The sequence below is a fragment of the Lissotriton helveticus genome, chromosome 10 (genome assembly GCF_964261635.1).
Source record: "Lissotriton helveticus chromosome 10, aLisHel1.1, whole genome shotgun sequence".
NCBI lineage: Eukaryota > Metazoa > Chordata > Amphibia > Caudata > Salamandridae > Lissotriton > Lissotriton helveticus.
This window is the reverse complement of record NC_136071.1, coordinates 618,835,749-618,855,722: the sequence shown is the minus strand read 5'-3', so window position 1 is coordinate 618,855,722 and position 19,974 is coordinate 618,835,749. Positions and strand designations below refer to the sequence as shown.

At 42.3% G+C, this 19,974-nt stretch overlaps 1 protein-coding gene across 3 annotated transcripts in view; it reads left to right on the top strand.

The window, feature by feature from the left end:
• The window catches only part of CLEC16A (C-type lectin domain containing 16A), a 654,120-nt gene that overhangs the window by 271,782 nt on the left and 362,364 nt on the right, over nucleotides 1–19,974 (top strand). For all 3 annotated transcript variants that reach the window (XM_078663155.1, XM_078663154.1, XM_078663156.1), the window contains exon 14: nucleotides 8,207–8,316. In XM_078663155.1, the coding sequence (XP_078519281.1) occupies nucleotides 8,207–8,316 (110 nt within the window). The remainder of the gene's footprint in view (nucleotides 1–8,206; nucleotides 8,317–19,974) is intronic.

The following is a 19,974-nucleotide window of genomic DNA, read 5'->3' as shown; positions in this document are numbered from 1 at the left end:
GCAAAATGCGGGGGGGGGGGGGGGTCCCCACGTCGAGACTCCCTCGAAAAAAAGATTGCAGCTTTGCGCTGTGAAGCCCCAGCACTCTTCAGAATAGAAGTAAAGCGCTCACCAGGCGCTATAGTCCAAAGCCCAGGGCACAGCTGGGTCCAGGCCAGCACACAGGGCCCTCCAGCAGGGAGGCAGTACCTTGTGGCTGTCTCCTCCTGGGGCCCAGCAGCAGCAATTCTCTCCAGCCAGACTAACTGCATCCCAAACACATGGAGATGTAATACTTATACCCCTCAAAGCCTTTGAAGTCTTTGTGCTCAGGGGGCACGGACCCCTGTCTAAATCAGTTCTGGGAGTCTCCCTGTCAGTGACACCTCCTTCCTTTGATTGTGGGGGTGTGGATTTTCAATCACTCAGCAGGAGATGGAGCCATTGATTTATGGCAGCAGCCCAGGCCTCTTCACCTCCAGGAGCTACTCCTCCCCCCACACTTCAGATGCAGGTCAGCCGTGGCTGTCTCACCTACTCCTCCCCTGGGTCAAGATATTCCCCAGAGCCTAACTCATTCAAATCCAGACAGACCATCCACAACCAGGTAGACACACACAGAATTGTTAGAACAAGAAAACTAACCACTTCTAAAAGCGTGGTTTCTAAACACGCAATTCAAAAACCACCTTCACAAAAAGATGTGTTATTAAAGTGTGAATTCAGGCACACTAAACTTCATGTCTTTGGGAAGATAGGCTGGAAACATATTGCACAGCCTTCCCCATTCTGTCCTATGGGCAAGATGCCCTTTCAACAGTAAAAAAAAACGAATTGGAGAGTTGTTCCAGTGTTAGGACATGGTACACACCTTAGTACATGTGCTACCTTTCACATACACTGCACCCTGCCCAGGGGGGTACCTTGGGCCTACCAAAGAGGTGTCTGATGTGCATAAAAAGGGAAGGGTAAGGCCTGGCAAGTGGGTGCACTTGTCAGGACAACATGGCAGTTTAACAAACTGCGTGCAGGCACTACAGTGGCAGGCCTGAGTTCTCTCTTTAGGCTATTTGTGTTGGTGGCACAATTAGTGCTGCTGGCTCACTAGTAGCATTTGCATTACCAGCCCTGGCAGACATAGTGCACTTTACTAGGGACCTGACTAGTAAGGCAAACATACCAATCATGGAAAACCAATTACCATTACACTTTACACAGGGAGTACTTGCGCTTTGGCTCTGATCAGCAGTGGCAAAGTGCCCAAAGCATCGAAGTTGGCAACACCATGTCAGAAAAAAGTCTAGGAGGAAGGCAAAAGGTTTTATGGAACTTTAGAAAGGGCCAAGTCCAACACTCTGCTTCCACAGGACCTTTCTGTTATCACAGTGAGATTTCTCTGCACAGTAAGATTACCGCAGGTGGTAAACATCCCACCCTGGGGGAAATCTCTATGCTAAAGTTTCAGCACAATTCAGAATTCCGAACCCTGCTATAACTACTGTTTGTGATCAGGTCTCTCCCCAAAACTCATAAATAGGGCGTAAACATGTGAATTATGCTTTGCCTGTGTTTTACCTAAAGCTGTATCAGTGTTGGCATCATATGCAATTTGAGCTTTGAGTGAATCTCAGAATTATACTTATGAGTCTGTCATTACAGCTGATATATGGGGCCAGAAGTCAACTGGCTTCTAGGACACAGATATGCACAACATATACATGATATACAAACAGTCTTTAAGACAAATATACAATTCTTCTTGAATCTCTTGTTTTAATACACTATTTCAAATCAATATATAAAATACAATTTATCTCAATTGTTTTCCAAATATGCACTTATTAGATATGTGCAATATGTTCAATACATAATCAGAACAACAGAATTATTTGTGTCATTAGATGTGGTCCACATAGGCCCAATGCATTTTGGGACCCACATCCCTTTCGAGGATCGGCATCTCATTACGTTGCACGATTCATCACCAACCATAGCTATGTTCAAATATTTTGAGGTTATCGAGAAGGCACCCATGTCGTGTCTTGTCAATTGTCGTTCAGAACTTCCTCCACCACTCCCGTGCCATGCAAATTATAGAGAATCAGAAACAACCCGATTGCTATAGCACCCCAATTGTTGTGATATCAGAACTAATTAAGGACCAGGTTCACCATAACGATTCAAGTCTCAACAGCACTACTCATTCCTGAAGAGAAAGTTCAAAATTATCTTTTACACCATGAGTGTTGCCTTTGTAACTATCGCTGTAGGTGAGAAGACGAACAATGAAACCACTGCATAAAATACACAGTGCGTATCTCAACAATTACAAAATAGTATTAATCACATACCTGAAGCCAATTTTTAACCAGTGTGCCTTCCCTACAAATACAATATAAACCGAATACAGCTCATTACAATGATACAAGGAAAAAAGGGAAGAGTTTGTATTTAAAACACAATCTGACGGTCGTTCGTTACAAAACTGTTAGTTCTTACCGAAACAAACCTCCTCAAGTCGATATACCTTCCCTTAAAAATGGCATAAACCAAAAACAACTTATTACGATGATGCTAAGAAACAATTGTATTTTTACACAAAATGACGGTTGCTGATTGTAAAGCCATTAATTCTTACCGAACACAGCAAGTCGAAGTACCCTCAACAAAGACTCTTCCAGTGATCACCCAAAGGTAGCCATGTTTTTTCATCCTCATCCATGCTACTCATGTTAGGTGATCAATCACGTGATCATGTTAGATATTCTCAAAGTTGGAAAAATAGTGTCACCATCTTACAACAGTTCCAAAATATACTGGCCTTGCCCCAATGTTAAATTCTGGCAAAAAATGGGATGTTTAACTGAATTAAAAAATTCTATATGAAACCTGCAAAAAAAGGCTCACCCCCGATTACAAGAACATACAACAACGAAACGTGTGTTGCTGTGAGACCTGATCCAGTTGTCGCCATCTTAAGCAGTCTACTATGCCAACAATGTACCATTGCCAGTTAAATATCAAGAAAGTGAAAAGATGTATATATACGGGAGTCACATAATAGACTACGTTACACATTTATCACCCTATGTCACTGTAAGTTCCATGACCATATCATCTCACAACCCGAGACGAATGACCATTTTGCTCGTAATCTGTGATCGTCCAATGTGGGAGGAGTCAAGTTAGTCCGTCATATAGTAACCCAATGCATCATACTAATTTAATCTCGTAAGTCATTAGCACCAGTGTAAAATAGTCATTCTGGTGGCGCACATGCAGTGTGACTTTTATAATAACCCATAGCCTAGACATGGTGTTGCGTTTTAATGAAAATTCCTCTGATCATCATCAGGATGCATTCAGTATCTATACGTATATTATGAACCATAAGCATGATGAATGTGAGCTGCGGGGAGGTGTTCTAATGTACTCACATGAAAGACGGTTCCAAACTGACCATACTCTATGATACATCATAAAAAGCAACTCCTCTCCAATTTGTCATAAAGCCCTTTATGCTTCAGGGTGTCAAGTCTTTTGATCCAGAATGTTTCACTTTGAAGCAGTCGTTTACAATTGTCTGGGATGTTTTGCACTTTCTCAATAATTTTACATTTCATTTGTGCTATTGCTTGCCTGGATTCAACCCAATGTGTTGCCAAACTTGAAGTAGTGACCTTATTGCGGATTCTGCTCTTATGCTTCGTGATTCTTACTTTAACTCTCCTTTCAGTTTTGCCAAAATAAAGCATGCCACAAGTGCATTTGATAGCATAAATGACGTGACTGGAATTACAGTCTGTATTATGGAGCAAATACATTTTTTCAACGGAGCCAGGATGAGTTAATGTGTTTCCGGTGATCACGTTGTTGCAATGAATTGCAAATATCTTCAGGGTCAGTCTTTTTTATAGTAATTCTATGATGTTGTTTGATCTTGTGTATGCAAACACAGGTTTGTGGAAAAACAAATTGTAGAAATCCGACTCATGCTGTCAGGGTTCCCATCATTTCATTATAATGTTTCTGATCTCCTTGGATTTCTTGGAAAATTTAGATACAAATACCATCCTGTTCAACGGTTCTCTTCTTTGTGCCCTCTGTTCAAGATTATCTAGCAATTCATTCGGGTATCCCCATATCTTGTAATTCTCCTTGAGGCTCATTATGGTTCTTTTACACTTGAAAATGTCTGATGAAAGTCTTCTTGCTCTTAGAAACTGAGATTAGGGTAAATTTCGAATCTGATTCAATGGGTGGAAGCTGTGAATAAAAAAGAGTTAATATTGTCTGTGTGATTTTTATACATGCTGGTTTGAAGGCCATTCTCAGTGATTTCAAACCAAACGTCCAGGAATGCTACCCCAGTTTTACTGGTTGTATGAGTGAATTGAATTCTTGGATTTCTAGAATTTAGCTGTCTGATATTGTTAAGTAGAGCTACCTCTGGGCGCTGTCCTAACCATGAAGATATCAATGTATCGACAAAAGATTAGCAAATTATCAGTCCATTGTGTATTACGAAGAACATGATGTTCTTCAAATTTTGCCATAAAGGTATTTGCGTATGTTGGTGCTCCCACAAACCCCATAGAAGTTCCACTTAATTGAAGGTAAAATTATTTGTTCCACTCAAAATGGCTATGGTGTAAGCAAAAATGTAATAACTCAACAAGAAAGATTTCTTGGATTTCTAGAATTTAGCTGTCTGATATTGTTAAGTAGAGCTACCTCTGGGCGCTGTCCTAACCATGAAGATATCAATGTATCGACAAAAGATTAGCAAATTATCAGTCCATTGTGTATTACGAAGAACATGATGTTCTTCAAATTTTGCCATAAAGGTATTTGCGTATGTTGGTGCTCCCACAAACCCCATAGAAGTTCCACTTAATTGAAGGTAAAATTATTTGTTCCACTCAAAATGGCTATGGTGTAAGCAAAAATGTAATAACTCAACAAGAAAGATTTTGTTTGTTCAAAGAGACCTATCATGCAAGTGAAATTTTGTGGTGAACATCTTAAGATGCCCATGTAGGAAAATGTATGTTGGCAGTTACCACACTTCCAGTTAACAAAAGGATACTGCAGCACAGGAGAGTTATTGTTAGTAAGGACAGAAGCTATCCTATAGCTAGGCATTTTTGTTTGAGTAAAGTCCATTCGATGGCCTCCAATCCTTCTGAGTGAGCAATGTACTTGTATAATGATTCAACGTCAGTCGTGCACAACAACCTGTCTTCCCTCCTCTTCTGGGAAATCACTTCCAATTTCTGTAGAAAGTCCGTAGAGTCTTGAATATATGTTTGCCCCGATTGTACAAATGGTTGCGAAAATGTAAATATGAATTTACCTAAGTGTTAAAACATTCAGCCGCCGCACCCTGACACTATTGGTAGGAATGGAGGATCGTGTTTGCTCCTATGAATTGTAGGGCGCATATACAATTTGGGTCTTCGTGGAAATTGTGTTAAGTATTATTTTTTGTTTTCATTGATCCACTCCAAGTCTAATGCATTGTGTAGTATCTTTTGTAATAAGTTGATGATTTCAAATGCGGGGTCTGTGGCTAGTTGCATGTATACGGAAGCGTCTTTAACATGTTGTGCAACTTATTTCTCATAAAGCTTGGTATCCACCATGACTAGAGCTCCACCTTTATCAGCTTTTTGAAACGTGATTTTGGGATTTCTGGCCAACATTAAGAGGATTCTCTTTTCAGCCCTGCTAAAATTCTGCTTGTGATTTTTCACCTATTTGTAATCAAGCTTGCTGAGATCTTTCTTCACAAGGGATTCAAAAATGTCCAATGTTCTGTGAGATACAGGAGCTTCAAATGTGCTTTTTGGTTTAAATTCAGGAAGTGTGGTTTCTTTAGGTTCTTGTGGTGGAATTACATTCTCGAAGAAATTCCTCAGTCTCAAAACTCTCATGAACAAAGAAACTTCATTTTCTAACGGTGAACCTCTGTAGGTGGGGACAAAACAACTTCCTTTATTGAGTACTTCTCTCTGCCGAGACGTAAGTGGCATTGATGAAATATTAATCACTAGGTCTTGTTCTGACTCCTTAGTATCTTCTTTAGTTTTTCTTTGTCCTCGCTGAGTTTTTTGTGGGTCCGCCTACTTCTTTGAAATTGGGTCCGGTGATTGTTCCACGTCTGGTGCTTGAGATAAAAAAAGAAACCGAAGATGCATGTCCAGATCCTTCTTTATCTCCTGAAATGTTTTGTGTTGTGACCAAACTCAATTGCGTAGTCTTTAGAAGAACCCTTGTAGTTTCTATGTCTCTATCAGTCATGACACTCTCCTCTGATGATGTATTGGTCCTACGTGTAAATCTACACTGGGCATGCACTTCGGCCCAAGTGTATGCCTCATTGAGCTTGTAGTCGATAGTGTTGCGCTTAAACTTCCCAAGTTTATTTTCTTGCATTTCTTTTCCATAGACATCCAATTTCTTATTCAATTCTTAAAGTAGCAGTTGCCACTCATTCTGAGGCATTCCACTGGATAGATATCGACGCACAGTGTCTATTCCCTCCTCTAGTTCATGAATTGTTTTAGAAAGCTCCTCAATTAGTAATAGAATCAAATCCAATAAACATTTTTTTAAGTATCGCATACCATTTTTCCATGAATTGACAGTTATGCTGTAATCAGTATAACATGGGTTTAATCGCCAGCCTCAAGGGATTCTCTTCACTTTATGATATTGGATTAAGGTAGATGCATGTAATCTTTGGCGTGCACGATCTACCTACACAATCTGTCATTACAGCTGGGCACACCCGTTCCCCAATTTTTTGTTTTATTTCTGCCCTGTAAAGAAATGAAATACTTTGTTACTAAATTCAAAGGTGACAGTACTGTTTAATGACACTGTTTGATGTGCCGCTCTGTAATTTTTTTTAATCTAACCAATGTAAAGGGTTCCCCAAACTTAGTTTCCTTCATTGCGATGAGCTATCCTACATCTTAGTGTGCATCAAAGTTATGCTAAAATAAGTTAATGTGCAGCAGTCTACTGAAGATATGCAGATGACTACTCAAATTTTGATAAAATGTGTCAACGTGTACCCTGTACATTCGGCCATGCGGCTGGGTCATGATATCCTGATGTCCACAATAAGGAGCTCTTAGTTCAGATCTGATAGGTGCCATCCCCACCCCCACCTCCTCAAAGAGCTTCAGACCCACCTGTTAAAGCAGCACTTCATCACAATATAACCACCCCTAGCTAAAGCCACTGAAGAGCCATCCTACTTCCCCATCCCAGACAAACACTTTTTATCATGTATGTGTCTTCCCTACTTGGCTTTTCAAGAACTAAATAACAATAACAATTGACATACCCACTACCTCCCTTCCTGCTCAACCAGCAACCCCTCTACGTCCCTTTTTGAAATACCTCATTTCTTCACTCCTTCAGTCGTGAAAACCGCGCTTGCTTCAAGTGAGCGCAGTGACTATCCACCCTCTCTATTTCCAAGGCTGTATACTCTTCTCCTGTACAGCCCTCCATAGTTTTGTAGCTTGGTTTCTGCTATATAAAGCGTACTGCTAATCAACTACTACTGTTTGTTCTTGGTACATAACAGCAATACACTTCAATTTAGTGTTTCAAACGCAGAGCTTTGTTTGTTCCGTCTTGCAGTTTGGTAGCAGCAGTTATGTCATATTCATACTGCATTATCTATGTAAATATGGGTTTTTCACACATAATTCACATACAGTCATTTTGTTTTTAACATTGATTATTGCGCTTGTCGCTTGCTGCTGTTCTGTTCTACAAAAATGTTGATTTACAACTAACGGCTTACTCAATGAAATTCAATCGCATTGTGCGAGTATATCTCATATTTCTTTGGATCTTTGAGGTTAAAAATGCAAACCATATTCATGTAAGCTGTAAAATTTGCTATCCCTCCCTCCCTTTTTGGAAAAGATTAATTTTTATTCTGACGCCATCCCCTTTTCTACTGTGGTGTGGGTTGGTAGATAATCCAAATCCATTAGAAAGAAAACGCTTCATAAAGCATTAAAATGGTTCACTTGTGAAAATAAAATGTCTATTTAGTAGGTTCTCCACATGTGTGTAGTGGATGAAACCAGCTGACTGGTAACACAGTTTAGGAAAAATATGAGTAACCTAAGAAAACAGTTACAGTTTAATGACACTGGATTTTTGTCAACTGCATACTAAGTATTGTATTTTTTTGTAGATGGAAAAGTCAGACTTGCAACTTTGGAGCTCGGCTGTTTACTGCTAAAGCAGTTGGTATGTTCTAGTGATGGTTGCATTATAAAAGACGTTCACCTTGCCTGTCTGGAGGTAAGATTGCACTTCATGCAATTCGTGTTTGGTTATTATTATATTTTAGTAATGGCTTTGAATTTTCAAGTTTGTTCTTAACCGCGGTGGCAATTCTGCCGCGGAGCAGCTGTTTAATTGAGTGGGCGGGGCCGCGCCGGCCAACGGACGTGCGTAGCACTACGGAGATAGTGCTCGCGATGGCCGTTGGCCGACTGGCGCCTCGAAGGGGTTATAACCAAGACATTGCCTGGAAAAAAGCAAATCAAACAAAAAAAGAATAAAGTATTCCTATTTTAGACCATAATTATTCACCTCTCATTTTAAACAATGAGGAAATGGTCGCAGATTCCTTTGAAACTCCTTTGTCTTCAGGGAAAACTTTTTCATTAATTATGTCCGCAAAGGTAACATTTGTACTCTCATAGCTTATTTCTGTCTCCTGTTCTCTTAGTGAACTCGAGGATATGACTGTTCCTGTACACCACTCGGTCTAGTCCCAAAATTACTTTCCACTGTCACTTTCAGATCTTAGGCAAAATACTATTAGCGACAATATAGGCGATATTTAGGAAATGGCACAATTACCCTCCCTTCTGCCTTTATGCATACGAGGGCTATTTTTCCAGTATTATTTAAAGCCCACCCTGCTAGCGCTGAGGTTTGAATTGTACATCAGCTCGATCTTGTGTGCCATGAATTGTTCGTGGTCGCTCAGCGAGTTCGAGGCCATAAACTTTTGCCACGTGAATCTTTTCTGGATTCACATGCTATGCATTATTCCGCCATCTAGTGGCTGGGTCGAGAATTATTGTATTTGTCATCGTTTTTGTTGTTGTTTTTTTATGGTGGGCGTCAACATACCACCATTTGGTGCCCCTCTGTGACGTCTGTGTGCTTCCTCCGGAAGCTCCCATCTCTGGTCACCATCTTTGGACTTTGTTTTTCCTGCCGTTGGGTCTTGATCGTTGCGGAAGGAGCTCCAAAAAGTTGGGAGTCAAGAATCGAAAATAACAGGAAAAAAACGTCAAGAAGACGATGAATCAAGATACCTCACATTGAATCGAGGTGCCGCAGGGTGCAGAGATGGGAAAAGACAGCTTTGTCTATGCCGTACAGGAAATGCATGTATAGGGGTCCCCCTGTACATGGTAAAGGACAAGACACCAAGTTTTGCCTTAATTGCCACCATACGTTTACCCAGAAGGACTGCAATCTCTGCATACCAGTGGATCGTCAAAGATCAACGCAGTGCGTGCTCCAGAAGACGTTGAGAATAAGAGAGAGGCAGAGAAGAGCCAATTACAACATGCAAGGCCAGAGTGCAGCACCATCACTGAGAGACATGGGCCTCTCCAGTGATGAGGAGGAAAATGTTGCAGAAGGACCAGAGGGCGACAAAGATGTTGACATCCAAGTTGTGGAGGTCGAAAAGAAAACTTTGTGGGAGGTAAGAGAACCATCTGTCTCGAAGACAGTATATGAGTCCCAAAATCAGACTCAAGGGCCTCGAAGGGAGCATGGGCGTCAAAGCACTCGACGACTGTAGTTGCATCCCAGAAAAACAACCTGTTGGATCCTTGGGTAAGGACTCCGTAGGAGCAAAGACCCTTGAAAACACCAAGACGTCTAAAAACGATCAAGGAAAAGATGCATCAAAATCAAGACAAGACTCGAAGTCAAAATGGCCAGCATCTTACAATGTAAGAAGGAATTCGACAACCGCAATTTGGATTGGAGTACGAAACCTCAGATGTTAAAGAGCTACGGACTCACAACCTCAACACGGACTCGCCTGAGGAGGCTGTTGACACCTATCCTTCAAGGCCTTCCCCTCCGTACGACATTTGGATGTACAATCAGGTCATCAAGAAAGCAGCAGAGACCTGTGGCGTGCAACTCGAAAAGGAAAATCTGCAATTGTTTCTTACTTGAGACAAAATGCCTTCACAGTGAAGAAGCCATTCCTTCCCATGCTACCAAGTGTTCTGGACCAGGGGAATGAGGCTTTTAAGGAGCGTGTAAGGCAGTCACGCTTAGGGGGGAGAAAAAGTATAAACACTCCTCTAAGGATCCAATTTACATCAAGGGATCAGTTACAGCTGACTCCATCATACCAGCCATGGCCAGGAAAAGGGCTAATGTACCTACCACTACTGGTCCACCACCAGACAAGGAAAGCAAAAGAATAGACCTTATGGGCAGAAAGGTCAAATGGAGCGCGGCAAACCAGTGGCCATCGCTAATTCCAACGTCTTACTAAACGGGCATGCATTCCAGCACTGGGAGGAAGTAGGAGATCTGTTGAACCACCTACCTGAGCAATATCAGCGAAGGGCAAGCCACCTGGTAGAAGAGTGGAAAAACATTGTAAATTTGTGCTTAAAATCTGCCCTAGATGCCGCAGAAACACCAAGCAGACAAATGATGATCGGCATCACAGAAAGAAGGCTGTGGATTTCAGGGTTCAAACCAGAGGTACAAAATAACATATTGAACGCACCATTCAACGGGGAACAGCTCTTTGGAAGCGCCGTGGATGGCACGCTTAACCAACTTAAAAATGGCAATGAAACTGTGAGATCTATGAGGGCAATGCAATTCAGAGGTGGAATTCGTTCTTCCAGAATCCAAAGACCCAGGCAGAATGAGCATTGCACACTGACACTAGAAGGGCAGTCATGTACGATATTGAAAGAACAAAAGAATACAGGAAAGCAAAGCAAGTCTTTGTATCCTTCGCAAACAGTTTCTTGGGAAGACCAGTAACCAAGAAAACAATTGCACGGTGGATTGGGCAAGAAATACAACTGTGCCACTAGCAAGCAGAACAGCAATTGCAAACAGCTCCACAAGCTCACTCAGTAAGAAAGAAAGGAGCAGCTATTGCCTTTCTAGCAAATACTCCAATTCAAGACATCTGCATGGCTGCAACATGGTCCTTAGTGCACACGTTCACAAAGCACTACTGCATGGACATCCAAATGGATAAGGAAGTGCAAGTGGGACAAAAAATCTTGCAGCATCTATTAAAAAACCAACGCTCATCTTCCACCCAGCTGCCACAAAATCTATGCACAGTATGTGAATCCAGATAAGATTCATGCTGAAAAACGTAAAGTTTCTTACCTGTCGGTGTCATTTTGCAGCTTGAATAACTTTCTGGATTCACCAGCAAACTGACCCTCCACCACCAAGGAAGATGAGACAAAGAAATTTTTTTTTTTTATGATACAGGATAAAGAAAGGTAAACAATCAGCAACAAACTGGAAGTTATCTTTAAAAAAAAAAAAAAAGAATCAGAAGATGGCGACCAGAGGGACACCAAAAGGTGGTATGTCGACACCCTCCATCAAAAAAACAAAAAGCACAAAAACAAAAATTCTGGACCCAACCACTAGATGGCGGAATAATGCACAGCATGTGCATCCAGAAAATTCTTCAAGCTGCAAAACTACACCGACAGGTAAGAAACTTTATCTTCTATTCAGTAGGAGGTGGGATTGCAGTCTTTTGTTGCTGGCGTTTCAAGCTCCGATTGATGTACTCCAACAAATGCAAATTTTAACACTGATGCTTGGTTGGAAGGCTGTTGGTTTATAGCCTGGCCTAAGTAAAGAAGTATTTTGGGGTTTGGACTTGATGATTAGACTTGTTCTCTTATCTTGTGTTGCTATGCTTGCATGTGTAGAAGAACTACATGAAGTGAGCTTTAAAACACTATATTTTGCTTTCTGGTTTGACCTTTGTTTTTGGCCTATATGGGAAGTGTTTTGCTGTTGGCAGGTATGTACCTGATAGTTGGTTGGTATGGTCCTGAGACATCTGTTCAATTCCTTCTTGTGTGGTGTATTTGTTCTGGTTCTTGGCTGTCTGATTCTACTTCCTCTGGTAGGGTGAAGGCAGGTCTTTATTGCCTTCATGAGTTCCAAGGTGCATTGTATGTTTCCTGTTTTTAATAAGGGAATTGCATAATTATGTTTCCTTCATGGAGAAGGATGTTCTACTGGTGCACTCCTTCTTGTAGGCTGTGGCCGCTAGCAGGTGCCAGTCTAGACTGAAGGGGCCTTTACTGGGAATAATCTTAGTTTTACTTGGATGAAGGATGGTCCCAATGGAGTGCATGGGCCTTTAGACAGTGCATACTAGAAAAGGCTGAAGTCAGTACACTTTCGACATTATTTCTTTAGTTTGTGTTGCCATTGAGGGGCCTAAGTCCGTGGGCAGAAGTCCTTTTTCCATTCGTATATCAGTCATTAGGTGACCAGCTCAGAGGCGTAGCTAGAGCTTGTGGCGCCCGGGGCTATCCCTCAGATTGCCGCCCCTGGGGGGAGGGGTGCTGGGGAAAAGGACGGCGAGCACTTGAAAGAGGTCCGAGAGACGCATAGTATCGCTGCTAATAGTTACCTCGATCATGCAAGTTACATGCACATACATGACACGGTCCAAGGCTACACAGTTGAATACACCGGTGACCGGCAGTACAAAAGAAGAACACACACACTGCATGATAGATCTGGGGACTCAGAAAAACTGCATGTGACATCCAACAGAGCTGCGTGAACAATTACAACACGAAAGGAGTGCATACCACATATTAGCCCTACATGAAGTTAGAATTTTTGAAATCCTGTTTTCTGCTGCTAACGTTTTGAGAAATTTCAATTTTATACTGTTGAAAATTTCCCAAGGTAATCTAGTCTATGCATTCTTTAAGAGTTTGCATTAAATTCTGCTATGTGCGGTAGCTCCTGGAACCACACTTATTGGACTTATGAGTTTTGGAATGAAAACCATGTTCCCTTGATAAATGCTTTCAGGCCAAACCTACTGATATCTATCAGGGGAAAATCGGAAGATGGCATTTAGGTGCAGTAAGCAGCAAGATCTGGACGTTGGTCCTCATTACTGGGGGAATAACCACTCGTAATGATGAAGGGTATAGCAAAAACAAAATAAAAAATCAAATCGATCTGTCTGGTCGGGCTGGTCGTTGAGAATGTTGAGGTGTGGTGTTGTCTCAGCTTTTTGCTCGGGAACGCCTACTCTGCATATCATTAGCGTTAGTTGCCTGGGTCATCTGTGGCGATGTTTTTGGCAGCTGCAATCGCAGGTAAACTGGTGCTATGGGCTGTTAGCACCAGCTTGTGAATGGTGCAATGTATTTAACACCACTTTGGCTGTGATGAAGTGCCAATAACTGCGATAAATCCTTGAGAATATGCCCCTAGAAGTTTTAGACTAAAGAATAGTGAGCTTGTTATACATGCATGAACATGACACTGTACATGAAAATGTAAAGATAACTTTTTGCGAATATCTCCTTTGCAGTGTGTTAGTGATACTAGGCATGTACATTTGGTTGAAGGGCGTGCTATTTGACTTGTGAACTGTTTTGTAGTGTTTAGCTGTGATTGTGCAACATCAGTTGTCACCTCTATTCAGGTGACTTTTCTCTTCATAAGTCGAGGCAGTGAACACAAGATCTGCATTGTCATTTTCACATGTGTACTGACTCCTTCTGAGTGTGACTGACAATGATTTTCGATATTTAAGTGCTTTCTGTTCTGTCGTGAAGTGTGGTGTTTCCTGGTTTCTACATTCGTCAGATGCTGGAGTCAATATACTCTTGTAAATATGTCCCTTTATTTAAAAAACAAAAATACAAACACGCTCTCCATCTTCAAGGAAGTAATAAGGAGTGCTACTCACTATTCCTGTTACACCGTCTTCACTTCCCATTTGCAGCTGGTCGCAAAGGCTTTATGGATAGTAGAATAAATGATTTGTGCAAAAAGCCCCTAAATCACCTTACTCAAAGTTCATTCAGGCCCCGATAAGGTCGAAAATACAAAGCACCCCAGCTGTGTCTGGCAGGACAGGTGCGCGCTGCTGTTAACTGCCTGGGCCGCGTGCGTGGCACTGGCCGCGCAGCCGCCCCCAAAAGAGTGCCGCCTGGGGCGGACCGCCCCCACCGCACCCCCCTAGCTACGCGGGTGGACCAGCTTCTAGTCATTAGGTGACTTGTAACTATGGCTTCTCAAGTTTCATAATGATCTCTGTTTAACCGGTATAGTTGTATCAGATTCAGTTGAAGAATTTGAAGTCCAGTAGTAAGCTGATTTAGGCGTTGAAGGAGAGGTAGCAAATAATTGGGCTTGAGGAACACCAATAGTTTCCGATAGGAACTGAGGTAAAAAGGGGCAGTAAAATTATGCGTGATCTATCCTAGAAGTAGGAACACATCAGCCCAGTGATTTATATGGATGTCATCATCCACTCCCCTCAGAAGTGGATTAGAGGTGATTAGGCTCTGTGTCAAAGGATGCAGGTGAGTCTAACAATTGTAATGCAGTCACTCGTTTTCTCCCCACAGTTGTTTTCAGGTCATCCTGATGAAGCTCTGGGCAGGTTCTATGCATCTTACTGGGTGAAGACGTTAGTATTCCTAAACATGGGCCATTTAATATTGTTTTGTAGCACACTGAGCGAAGACTAGTTATCAAGATAGATCTTGATGATGGTTTAATTAAGTGTTTTGTGATGACATCATTGAATGCTTTAGTGTTTGTCTTGGAATTGGTGCACTCTTGGTTACCTAACTCTCTGAGGATCTTAGGTAGCTCGTTGGAAGGTCATTTTCCTTTAGAGATCTGTACGGTGTTGTGAAGCATTTTTTATTTCTTGATGGATGATTTGTAGGCATGTTTGTTCAATTTTTTTCAGCAGGTTGTGTTCTACTGATTTCTCTGTAAATGTCTTTTGTTTAGTCAAAGGGGCCCATATGTTTTGATCAGATGACTTAAAGAGATATAATTTTGTAAAACACTGGGAAAGCCAGTTTCAAACATGTCTACCTATTTTATATTGATAGTGGTGAGTAATGAGCCCAGGTGCAGGGGTGTGTTTGTCCAGTTGTTATCTAACATGACCTTCTTATTGCTCTGTTATATTCAGTAGCTTAATATGTTTGGCATATATTCAACGTATTAGACTTGAGTCATGAAACCACTCTGATCTGGGTGGATCATCTTTATCATCACAGCCGTTCGAGTTAGCAAACAGCTTTCTGTGAGCCTTTGCATTTTGTTAGTTATATCGATCTAAATGTACAATAATCTGGAATTTGTCATTATTTTTGTAAATATTATCAAAGTCTCTCTCTCATACAAAAATCTCTAGCCCGCCTGATGATATTAGTCTGCCAGCAGCCATGCGATTGATAAAGCTACTACTCTGGACATGACCTCAACTCCTGAAAAACATTGAAATCCTGATCAGAAATATTACCGTGGAGGGTTTTGGGAAACCTAGATGGTGTTTTTGATTAATTAGGAGGCAACAAGGGTTTTCTGGATTTTGCATTAATTGATTGAAATCAGTAAGAAGACTGCTGGTAGCTGACTTATAGCAGGAAGTGGGGTGGGGTGGTGTGCTTTGTGTCTCTTGGTTGTTGCTTGCATTATTTCTTTCAGCCCCTTTCCCTTCCTAGGATGCCCTTGCCCAAAATAGCTAGGCTGGGCTACTGCTGATTACCTTTCACTAGGGGATGCTATGTGGTACGGGTGATGCATGTGGAGCCTCAATATTCCTCGAAACGTGTCATAGACCCGGAGTGCACCGGTACTAGAAGTGTAATAGGCAAAGGAAAAATACTGAGACCAGGGCATTGCTACTGCTACACTCTGTGACAGCCACTGTACACAAATTCCGCAAAGGCTGCCTCGTTGAGTTAAGTGACTTTAAATGGTCTTGGGTCCATAAGGTAATGTGAAGTATCCTAATTACATATGTTGCACCATTTTATTTTTTGTAATATACTGTTTCTCAAAATTAAATAGGAATATTCCAATTAAAAGAAGCAAACCCTTAAATATGCTCCGATTCTGAACAATATTGAATATAGCAAGTCATAAAACAACATTTGTTACATTAAGAAAAAAAGAATATTGTCAAGTGTGTTTTTCCACGTAATGGGTCGGTGTGTGTAGAACAACGGCTAGATGTTATTTTAAACCAAGATATATAAGCATGACACAAAAGAATGTTAATTCTAATCGGTACTTGTTTCCACCAATTTCGCATCTGTTTCTAATGTGCCGAGCTCTCCACTGGATTTGTTTGATTTTCATGATTCTCAGATGAGAGCCATAGAAGATGTACTTGAAGAGCCACATATATGCCCCATCTATATGTTACCTATCTGTTAGACAGGCAATGCATCGCTCCCAACATGCCAGTTCCTTTTTTCATCACAATGTGAACAGTACAACCTATATAGCATGTACCCTATTTTGGCTATTTGGGGCCGAAAGAGAAAAGAAGTTGCGTGTCATCTGTCTGACACGATCTCCACACCACATGATTTTACAATCTGAGGCAGGGGTGCTACATAGATGTTTAAAAGTTGTCCGGCTCAGACATGATCCCTGGGGGACCCCTATGTTGATGTTCATTGTTCTTTATTCGAAAGGACCCAGACGCACATTCTGTTTGCGGTTTTCTAGGAAGTTCCTCAGCCAAAGTAACGCTCTTCCATGAATGCCAGCAGCTTGCAGTCTGCAGATGAGTGTAATGGGAGACTGTGTCAAATGCTGCTGCTACGTCCAGCAACACTGACATTACTGGAGTTCCCACATCCAGAGAGGCGCCGATATTATCTTGTACTGCCAGCAGCGCTGTCTCCGTGCTATGATATGTGTGGAAACCCGACTGAGAGGAGTCCAGAATCTTGTGGGTCTCCAGAAAACCTATGAGTTGGCTGTTAATTCAGCTTTTTGGGTTTTTCGCAGCAAGGGTAACAACGAGATTGGTCTATAGTTTGCAAGAACTTTGGGATGTAAGGATGTTTTTATAAGAGTGAGGACCCTAGTGCGTTTCTACTCCCACTGTAGGTTTCAAAGGGGATGGAACGATTGAATTGCATCGAGACGAAAGGGGCCAGATGATGTATTAAATAGACACGATCTTGGCGGGACAGGGATTGCAAGGGGAGCCTGATTTGATACAAGTAAATCATCTCAGGACCTCTTCGGTAGGTCGGAGATTAAAGTCCCCAGGCTGCAAATGGCCTCCGGATGTGAAGAATCAAATTCCAACTCTGTGCTGTCTAGGCTGACCAGGAAACTCATATAGATAGAATTGACTTTTTCTTCAAAGACGTCTCCAAGAGAGTTACAGAAACTTTGTGTGGCCGGAAGTTGCGCAGGCCTGGAGTGTCAAAGTTATTTAATGCTTTTTTAGAATTCTCTGGTGGAATTGCCTGCTTAAGCAATGGTCAAGGATATGTGCGCTTTAATTGCTGCTTTGACCTTATTGTGGTAGATCCTTACTTCCGGGATAACATTTCTGCAATTAAAGCCAGTATCCCAGCTACTGCCCCCAAACCGAACGCCATCCCACCGATTCCCAGTGATCATTCCTTCGACCACTTTCCACTCCTCAATGCAGACTCCTTACAAACCCTCATAACAAGGGTAAAATCTGATTCCCCTAGGGACTGCTGTCCTCCGTATATTTTAAAGGAAATTCTCTCGGTCCATTCTGCCCCTATTTTGACCTTTCTCAATGCTTCCCTATCACAGGGTGTGGTCCCCAAAGCCTTCAAAGAGGCAGTAGTTGTACCCCTCCTAAAAAAATCGGGTGCGGATTCCTCAGTCCTCTCCAATTATAGGCCAATCTCTCTCCTCCCTTATCTGGCTAAAATCCTTGAAGCCCACGTTATCACCCACCTTTCCAATTTTATTGAACACTCTAACCACCTGGATCCTCACCAAGCGGGGTTTCGGCCCGCTCATTCAACCGAGACTGTTATCACCGCTGTCGTGGACTCCCTTCGCGACAATGCAGACAAGGGAATACCTCAGGCTCTAGTTCTATTAGATCTCTCGGCCGCGTTCGACACGGTCGACCATGCCATCTTACTGGACCGTGTCAAACAAGCCGGCATCCGGAGTTCAGCTTATAGCTGGATTAGGTCTTTCCTAAGTGACCGCACTCAAGCGGTCCGCCTGGCTCCCTTTTCTGCTCCTAAACTCCCGACTACCTGTGGGGTTCCTCAGGGTTCTTCGTTGTCCCCTCTTTTGTTTAACCTGTATCTTGTCCCTCTGATCTAGTCCCTGGGAAAGTTCAAGGCCGTCACATTTAACTATGCAGACGACCGTCAACTCATTTTCACAATAGACAGCTCTCCCGATTCTATCAGGGAATTCCAGGACACCATGCTACATATCGTTACTGGATGGACTCTAATCATTTAAAATTGAACCCTGGCAAGACAGAAATAATTCTCAATGGCAGAAGCCAACTATTTTGGGGTCCACACTATTGGCCCCCTAAATTAGGTCTCCCGCCCACTCCCTCCACATCGGTGAAGAGTCTGGGAGTAGTCATCGACAGGGATCTTTCACTGAAAACCCAGGTGGGCACGGTGGTATCCTCCTGCTTCTACCAGCTCCGCAAGTTAAAGAAAATTAGTAGGATGCTAACCCAGTCGGCTTTGATCCAGGTGGTGATAGCTTTAGTACTATCACACCTGGATTATGCCAATTCAATTTATCTGGGCCTCCCGCTTTATCTTGGCAAACGTCTTCAACTGGTCCAGAACCAAACTGCCAGATTGATCCACCAGCAGCCCCGTTGGCAGTCAGCCAGGCCCCTGCTAAAACAACTCCACTGGCTCCCTTTCCCTCAACGAGTAGAATTTAAACCTGCATGTATCGTTTTCAAATCTCTTCATGTTCGCAGTCCCCAATTTATCAATACCTTTCTGCCTAGGTACACACCTTCCCGTAATCTTCGATCTGCCAATCTTCATCTTCTGAATACGCCGACATTCAAACTGCAACATCAGGGCGGTGCCAGTTTTGCGACCCTTGCTTCCAGACTTTGGAATCCCCTCCCTCTGGGGATCCGCTCCTGCACCGACCTCTTAATGTTTAGGAAACAGCTTAAGACCTGGCTCTTCTCTCTTGCCTGGGCATAACCCTTCTGTCCATCTGGGTTCCTGCTAGTCAGCGCCATGAAACCCCTGGGTGTACGCGCGCTATATAAAAGACTATTAACATAACATAACATAACAGCCATATGGATTTATCCATAGGGAATTTAGATGAGCACCATCTTCGCTCTAGCCATTTACACTTGGATTTTTGTTGCCGTAACGTGTCTGATGCCTGGAAGGGGACTGGTGGGTATTCTTAAGGGGTGCTATAATTCAAGAGTGTTAATTAGCAACTCGTAGGCGGCGAGAGCAAAGTCGAAATCCTTGCTGGGAGACAGTGTAGGGGCCTTGAATGCCCCTGAAAAGGTGGCAGCCGAGACCGACATCCAGGGACACCAAGGTTTGAAGTCCACCGTCTTCGTTTATTTTTTAATTTTTAGCAAATGCTTCAGGGTGCCTCATACTGAGAACATCTTAGTGTATACGCCTGGCGTGACAAGCTCACTGTAGGAACTATCCCTACTAAGGGCCTGATTTTCATCTTAGCAGACAGTTAATCCTTAACAACGATTTAATCTGGTCCTAAGTTGGAACCTTCATTAACTACGCTGGCTGGGTTTTAAAAACTTAACAAGCAATTTGAGTCCAGTAACTCTGTCATGGATAACAGGATTGAAACAGTTGAGACCTGGCTTTTGTGTGCAAGTAGGACTTTGCAATATGTATTTTTGTCTGT